General features: G+C 40.1%; 2 protein-coding genes across 2 annotated transcripts; both read right to left on the bottom strand.

Annotated features, from left to right (window-relative positions):
- Nucleotides 1-1,176: 1,176 nt before the first annotated feature.
- Nucleotides 1,177-3,360, bottom strand: LOC118711817 (disintegrin and metalloproteinase domain-containing protein 20-like). The gene is given in 2 exon segments (XM_036425206.1): nt 1,177-1,218; nt 1,220-3,360. Coding segments are annotated over 2 exon segments (2,169 nt in total). The 5' UTR covers nt 3,347-3,360.
- A 2,160-nt stretch (nt 3,361-5,520) lies between these two features.
- Nucleotides 5,521-7,728, bottom strand: LOC118711816 (disintegrin and metalloproteinase domain-containing protein 20-like). The gene has a single exon (XM_036425204.1). The coding sequence runs from the start codon at nt 7,726-7,728 to the stop codon at nt 5,521-5,523; it is 2,208 nt and encodes a 735-aa protein (XP_036281097.1).
- Between the last annotated feature and the right edge of the window lie 736 nt (nt 7,729-8,464).

Here is an 8,464-nt window from a genome sequence, read left to right as displayed (position 1 = left end):
AAGAGTTAATAAAAAAGAAAAAGAGGAACACTTGTACACTGTTGATGGGAATGTAGACTGGTGCAGCCTCTAGAGAAAACAGTATGGAATTCCCTGAAAAAATTAAAAAAATTGAACTGCCATTTGACCCAAGTATTCCATTTCTAAGAATATATTCTAAGAACCCCAAATTGTCAATCTAAAAGATTTACAACAGCTAAGATCTGGAAACAGCCCAAGTGCCCATCAGTAAATAAGTGGATACAAAAACTGTGGTACATTTACACAATGGAATACTAGGCAGTTTAGGAAAGAATGATCTCTTACTCTTTGAGACAGCTTGGAGGGACCTAGAGAGTATTATGCTAAGTGAAATAAACCAGTCAGAATAAGTTCTTATCAAAAGAGGGCTAAAGTAGGTTTACAGATATTTAGATGGAAAATAATACAATAATTAATAAATAAAAATTAAACTGTTTTGTGAATTCAAAACTGTAAACCTACTTTTGCTCACCCCTGTTATATATATAGTAATGATGTGCAGACTGAAAGTTACTACTCTTGTAAATACTAGAGCTGTTAATGAGGCATGACTGGCATGAATAGTAATAAAAAGATTTTCCAGGTTTCCAGTCTTCCCCTAGTGGCCAACTATTGAAGAAACTAGTAATGAGGACTGGCAAAGAAAAAATTTAATTTCTATGTTTGTATTCCCTGTGGGACAAAGGAGAGTACAAATGGGAAGGATGGCTAGAACTGAGACAGCAAATTAAAAACACACAAACACACAATATCCATTAGCTCTACCTTTGCTGAGGAAACACAAAGAAACAAGTTTCCTGGAAAATTAAACACTATTTAAAATAAAGAAAAGTAGTAATATTCTAGGAATTAGGATATTTTGGTAATTGTTTAATGGCCAATATTTTAAGATCCCAAATAATAAAATGTCTTGGGCATTATGCCAATGGTCTGTGACACATTCTGTAACATTTCTATAGCCAGGAGACTAACATTTAGTACACAGAAAGTTGGGTCAGACTGAACTCCTTTGAAATAGTCAATTGTTCCTTTTCTTTCAATAAGCAGTAGAACATTTTGCTGTTTTTCCTTTGATAAAATTGCATCAACTTGCTCTTCTTCTGTAGCTAAAATCTTGGCATTTTGCTGTTTTTATTCATGTGAAGGTGGCACATTCTACTTTTCAATTATGGCTGTAGTGGAAGTTAAAAACCCAAAAAATTAGCAAGCATAATAAAAAAATAAAACGAATCAATGAGAGTAGTAGCAGGTAATGATTCTTTTGCCAAATTTTAATCCTTTTGTTTCGAGGGGGTGGCCCACTATCTATACTACCTCCACTGCCTTCTTCCAGGCAGTTGGGAGGGTCCCACTCCAGGTTGCAATGGCAGTGATGTTTGTTATTGCAGACTCCACTCATATTGCAGGTCTCAGGTGAACAATAAGTTATCAGATATGACATATGGACACACTTCCTTTGGATGCAGACATGTTCTGCCCCACACTCTGTCCCATCTTTCACATCACCAATGTCAGGTATGGTCATCCCAAAGTGGTAGTCGGTACCCCAGCAGGTGAAGTCATTGATGCGAGCCCAATGCACAGTAGAATGATTTATCAGATGGGGAAGTTCTATCACATTTTCACACTGAATCCTCCCGCACAAGGTATCTGAGATGTTACATTTTATGTATTTAGCGTTCATTAAACCACTGTTCCCAAAACCGTCACCTCGGGTATTCATTTCTGTGTAGCAACTCTGATCTGCACTCTTGGCCGCTTTGCCAAAAATGTTCCTGCACTGCTCTTCTCGGTTATTGCATCGCTTTTCATAGCAGTAGCCACCGCCCTTGCATGACACCCCGTTCTGCAAGTACACATCCTCTGGACAATGGTGGGAGGTCCCATTGCACCACTCTGGGAGATCACAGTCATTTTCCTCTTGTCTACAAACTTCGCCTTTTGGCAGGATCTGGCAGTCTTTGCAACAAAGCCCAAAAGCACAAGCAGCCCCAGGCCTGAGAGTGCAGTTGGACTCACAGCACGGATCTTTCATACACAATTGTAAAGTGCCACAGTCACATTCTTCTCCTTCTTCAACCAAACTGTTCCCACACTGTGCAGGTGTGAAGATGTTCCCTCTATCTGATGACCTGTACATACAATTTTGCCTTGCCACAAATCCCATCCAGTCCATGAAGTTAGCATAGCTGCAGTTGCTGAATCTAGTTGCACTTGCTTTTGTTGGAGCCATTATGCAGTTTTTATGTCCACATGTACAAGTTGTTTCATCATGATACATTCCCAAATTATGACCCATCTCATGTGACATGATGTATGCAAAATCATACAGATCATTGGTCATGAAACTATCAACTCCACAATTTAAAGTGTTTCTACATACGCCTTTTACATAGGCTAAGCCAAGACGAATACCATCGGAACGCTTTACCAAAAGATGTACAATATCATGGGGAATGCGGTTACTCAAGCTGGTTTCCTTCCATTTGCAAAAATCTGACAGGAGTTTGTTTATTTTATCTACTGAAAGTGGGTTGTTAGCAGTCCAAACCTCAATTCCCATTAAAACCACATCAACATCTAATGGACTCAAAAACTGATATACTGCATTGAGCACAAGTAGTACTTCATACTGTACAGCTGTGACATTACTTTGGTGATGAAGATAGCGAATGTGGTCCACCACCACTGCCAGTTCAAGAATCCGCCTGTGGGTCCACCAGCCTTCATACTCACTCTGCATCAAAGTGAAATTAGCACTATCTTGAAACTTCAGTTGCCATGCAATTTCTTCATCTGTTACTCCACATCTCATAGGTGGCCACTGTGTCTCCTCCCTGTCCACTTTATATATGAAATGCTCAAATGTGGTAGAAAGTGCCTTGGGCTCTATTTCATAAACAACGTCATTTGCTTGTAATATTCCCTGAAAACCTCCCAAACAGGTACTGATAGCAACCAGGGATTCTGGGTCTCCCTCCACATAACCCTGATAGTAGCAGTCATTCTGGACAAATGGCTGGTCCTCAAGGAGAGCGCCTCGGTCTGTGTAGGTAAACACTCGCAAGTGTCTGGATAGAAAATGCTTGTTGACCTTCATGTGTATGACCTGATTCTGGCCCCCAAAATGCATTCTGTAAGAGAGCCAATCTTTATTCTTCATGCCAAATCCAGTGCCTGTTACCTTCAAGGGAATCACCACTTCTGGGGGACCATAACGTTGGGAGTACACAACCTGGAACCATCCATATGAGAACAGAATCACCCCAAGCCAGAGTAGCAGCAGAATGTTCCTCACACACACCAGGGCCTTTCTCACAGCCATTATGGAGCCACCCTACACAGACTCTGGTGAGAGCAAAAGAGGACAGGTAGGAAGCATCACTGTTCCCTCTGAGCTGGGTGTTCTGGCAGGCTCAGACCATGGGTGCACACTGCAAGAGAAAATAAAAAGAAGAGTAGAGACAGGGTTGGCAGTTACGGGTAGGCCAATGTGGAGGAGAAAGAGAAACATAAGAGTTAATATGGATTAGTGTTGGACTGAAGACATGACTCAGAATACTGTTTGCATTTGCCCTTAAGAAATCTTAAGGGAAGGAGAAACCAAGATGGTAACATAGGTAAACAACTGCTCTGCCACCTCGCACAACAACTTTAAAATTAATACTAATATATAGGAAATCTATCACCCAATCCATGGGAAGGGTGGCTGGAAGAGAAAGGAGTGCCAGTGCTGAAAAGCTAAGGAGCCTAGGTACAGAGGCATGCAAATTGGCCTGCTGGAGGGCGACTGGGTGTGAGGCTTTTTTTCATCCCGAAGGTATATTGTGTTATTTTTTTAAAATTTCATGAAAATAAAAAAATTAAAACATCACAAAGTTTCATAGTTCAAAGGATTATTGTAGCAAAATATGCCAAGTTATGCAATATTGAGATTAAGCAGGAACTCTCATGCACTATTGGTGAGAATGCAAATTGGTGCATATTCTGTGGAAAACTGTATGGAGGCTTCTTAAAAATTTAAGAATAGAGCTACCATGTCCTGGATGCTTTCTGTTTCTTCAACTTTTGCTCAGTATGCCTGGACTTTCTCTCTCTAGAATAATTTTCCTCTCACTTCCTTTCATGGAAAAAACAACTGCCTCTCTATTTACATTTTTTCATGGAGACCTCCTTATTCCTACTTATTTCTCCAAAAACCTATATGTCAACAATGTGAAACCGAGAAGAGGAAGATTTCCAGTCTTAAAATTCCCCTGATGATATAAAGACCTGATGGCTGGCCCAATTATGTACTTTTCTTTCTTACTTACACCAAACTCCCAAATCAATCCTACACAGACCTCAAACAATTTAAAGTCTCTATTATAAATTTCTTCTCTACCATTTTATCTACATTCTGACTGTATTTAGCAAGGATGTGGACAACTTGTACAACATTCAGTTTATTTTATCTTTACAACTCACCTTCAATGACAAGCCATAAACTGTGACTATGGCCTGCATTGTATTATCACACTCTTAAGTAATTTATTACCTTAAGTAATTTAGCATGGCTTTTGTTCTTAATCTAAAGTTATCCATCAAATTTACAAATAACTCAAATAACTGTTTTTAACATTTACTAGTACTCCACATTTCTTTCAGTAACACATTAGCTCCCACTCCATTCTTATGTTCCTTTCTTCTAGAATCTGTTAATTCAAATTTGTCCAACTCCTCAACCCAAACTGAATTGATCCCTTTACTGTCACAACAAACTGCTTACACTACCCTGAAAAATATCAGACTCCTAGACTGTGATAGGGGGAAGGCTGGGCTGAGGGATCTCCCTCCCAGTGCACGAATTTTATCCACCGGCCTCTATGTAGTAATAATGTGCAGACTGAAAGTTATATCTTTGTAAAGACTAGAGCTTTTAATGAGGCATGACTGGCATGAGTAGTAATCAGAAAATTTCCCAGGTTTCCAGTCTCCCTCTAGTTGTCAACTATTGCAGAAACTAATAATGAGAGGACTGGCAAAGAAGACATTTAATTTATATGTTTGAATTCCCTGTGTGACAAAGCAGAGTACAAATGGGAAGGATGGCTAGAACTGAGACAGCAAATTAAGAACACACAAATACACAGCATCCATTAGCTGTACTTTTACTCAGGAAACACAGAGACTAGTTCTATGAATAATTAAACACTAAAATTATAAAAATAAGTAAAAGTAGTAATATTCTAGAAATTGAGATATTTTGCCAATTATTTAATGACCAATGTTTTATGATTCCAAATAATAAAAATTCGCAATGGACTGTGACACATGCTGTAACATGTCTACAGCCAGGAGACTAAATTTTACTACATGGCAAATTGGGCTTCTTTTTAAAAATTGTAAATTGTGTCTTGCTTTTCTAAACTTCAGTAGAACATTTCGCTGTTCTTCCTTAGGTGAAATTGGAACATCTTGCTCTTTTTCTTTAGGTAAAGTCTTGACATTTTGTTCTTTTTACTCCTTTGAAGATGACAGTTTTGAAGATGACACTTCTAAAGGTGACACATTTGACTCTCTTCTCTCATCTGTTCTTTTGCGTCTCAGAAAACAAAAAAATAAGATGCATAATAACATAATAAAAGGAATCAACAAAAGTAGAAGCAGGTAATTGGTTCCTTGCCCCATTTTCCTCTGAGGGGGTGGCCCACTGTCAATACTACCACCACTGCCTTCTTTCAGGCAGTTGGGAGGGTCCCACTGGGGGTTGCAATGGCAGTGCTGTCTGTTGTTGCAGACTCCTTTCAGATTGCAGGTCTCAGGTGAACAATCAGTTACCAGATGTGACATAGGAACACACTTCCGTTGGATGCAGATATGTTCTACCCCACATTCTGTCCCATCTTTCACATCACCAATGTCAGGTATGGTCATCCCAAAGTGGTAGTCAGTGCCCCAGCAGATGAAATCATTGATGCGAGCCCAATGCACAGTAGAATGATTTATCAGATGGGGAAGTTCTTTCACATTTTCACACTGAATCCTCCCGCACAAGGTATCTGAGATGCTACATTTTACGTATTTAGCTTTCATTAAACCACAGTTCCCAAAACGGTCACCTAGGGTATTCATTTCTGTGTAGCAACTCTGATCTGCACTCTTGGCCGCTTTGCCAAAAATGTTCCTGCACTGCTCTTCACGGTTATTGCATCGCTTTTCATAGCAGTAGCCACTGCCCTTGCATGACACCCCGTTCTGCAAGTACACATCCTCTGGACAATGGTGGGAGGTCCCATTGCACCACTCTGGGAGATCACAGTCATTTTCCTCTTGTCTACAAACTTCGCCTGTTGGCAGGATCTGGCAGTCTTTGCAACAAAGCCCAAAAGCACAAGCAGCCCCAGGCCTGAGAGTGCAGTTGGACTCACAGCACGGATCTTTCATACACAATTGTAAAGTGCCACAGTCACATTCTTCTCCTTCTTCAACCACACTGTTCCCACACTGTGCAAGTGTGAAGATGTTCCCTCTATCTGATGACACGTACATACAATTTCGCCTTGCAATGGTGTTCATGAAGCTAGCATAACTGCAGTTGCTGAATTTAGTTGCACTTGATTTTACTGGAAACATTATGCAGTTTCGAAGTCCACATATACAAGTTGGTACATCATGTTTCATACCAAAATTATGACCAATCTCATGTGCCACAATATATGCAAAAGTATGTAAAGTTTCACCCATTGAAGTTTCCACTCCACAATTAAATGCAATGTCACATACTGTTCCCACATAGGCCAGGCCAGCAACAATGCCATAATTACGCATAACAAAAAGATGTGCAATATCATGAGAAATGCGCTTATTTAAGCTAGTTTGCTTCCAATTGCAAAATCCTTTTAGACCATGAGATATGTTATCTAATGATGTCGGGTTTCTTCCAGTCCAGACCTCAATTCCCATGAAAACCACATCAACATCCAGTGAATTCAAAAAGTTAGCTGCGCCATTGACAGTAAGAAATGCTTCATACTGCACAGCTGAAATGTTACTTTGGTGATGAAGATAGAGATTGTGTTCCACCACCACTATCAGTTCAAGAATCTGCCTGTGGGTCCACCAGCCTTCATACCCACTCTGCATCAAAGTGAAATTAACATTCTGTTGAAACTTCAATTGTCGTGCTATTTCTTCATCTGTTACTCCACATCTCATGGCTGGCAACTGTGTCACCTCGCTATCCACTTTATATATGAAATGTTCAAATGTTGTAGAAAGTGTCTTGGGCTCAATTTCATAAACAGTGTCATTTGTCTGTAATATTCCTTGCAACCCTCCCAAACAGGTACTGAGGGCAACCAGGGATTCTGGGTCCCCCTCCACATAACCATGATAGTAGCAGTCATTCTGGATAAAAGGCTGGTCCTCAAGAAGAGCACCTTGGTCTGAGTAGGTAAACACTCGGAAGTGTCTGGATAGAAAATGCTTGTTGACCTTCATGTGTATGACCTGATTCTGACCCCCAAAATGCATTCTGTAAGACATCCTATCTTGAGTCTTCATGCCAATGCCAGTGCCTGTTACCCTCAAGGGAATCACCACTTCTGGGGGACCATGGTATTGGGAGTGCACAACCAAGAACAATCCATATGGTAACAAAATTATCCCCAACCAGAGTTGTAGACTAGTGTTCTTCACACACACTAGGGCCTCACTCACAGCCATTATGATACCACAATACATAGCCATTGGTGAGAGCAAAATAGGATGGGCAGGATGCATCACTCTTGCCTCTGAGCTGAGTGTTCAGCATTGACTTTGAATCTGTTCTCTGGCAGCCTCATACCATCAGAGTACACACTAAAAGAGAAAAATAAAGAGTAGAGACTGTGTTGGAGGTTATTAGCAGGCCAAGGTGGAGGAGTAAGAAAAAGACAGGAGTTAAGATGGATTAGTGTTTGGCTCAAGAAATAATTCAGACTACTGCATCCATTCTCCCCTTAGAAACTTTAAGGCAGCATGGCCCATGTGGCTGAGTTGGTTGACTTTGTCTCATGCACCAAGAGGTCAAGGGTTTGATTCTCAGTCAGGGAATATATCCAGGTTGTGGTAGCATTCTAGTAGAGGGTATGCTGGAGGCAGCCAATAAATGTTTCACTTTCATTGATGTTTCTATCTCTACCTCTTCCTTTCTATCTCTCTTAAAATAAATAATGATTAAAAAAAAAAAGAAATTGTAAGGCAGTTTGAGATTGTGTGTGTAAAAATGGTGATTTGTCATAGAAAGAGACCTATGAACCTGGTTGAATTACACTTAGTGATTAATGATACTGTTGTTTAACTACATAAACATTTGTGAAAATTTTCACAATCTTACCTAATAATAGACAAACATGTAAATTGACCATACCTCGGCTATGCCCACAGCCAATCAGGAGTGAGTATACAAATTAACCTGACA

The sequence above is a fragment of the Pipistrellus kuhlii genome, unplaced genomic scaffold, assembly GCF_014108245.1.
Source record: "Pipistrellus kuhlii isolate mPipKuh1 unplaced genomic scaffold, mPipKuh1.p scaffold_m20_p_8, whole genome shotgun sequence".
Classification (NCBI taxonomy): domain Eukaryota; kingdom Metazoa; phylum Chordata; class Mammalia; order Chiroptera; family Vespertilionidae; genus Pipistrellus; species Pipistrellus kuhlii.
The sequence above is the reverse complement of the archived record's forward strand: the minus strand, read 5'-3'. Positions and strand labels throughout refer to the sequence as shown.

Excerpts from the sequence above, each read along its gene's own strand:
- LOC118711816 (XM_036425204.1), bottom strand. The coding sequence starts at position 7,728 with ATGGCTGTGAGTGAGGCCCTAGTGTGTGTGAAGAACACTAGTCTACAA.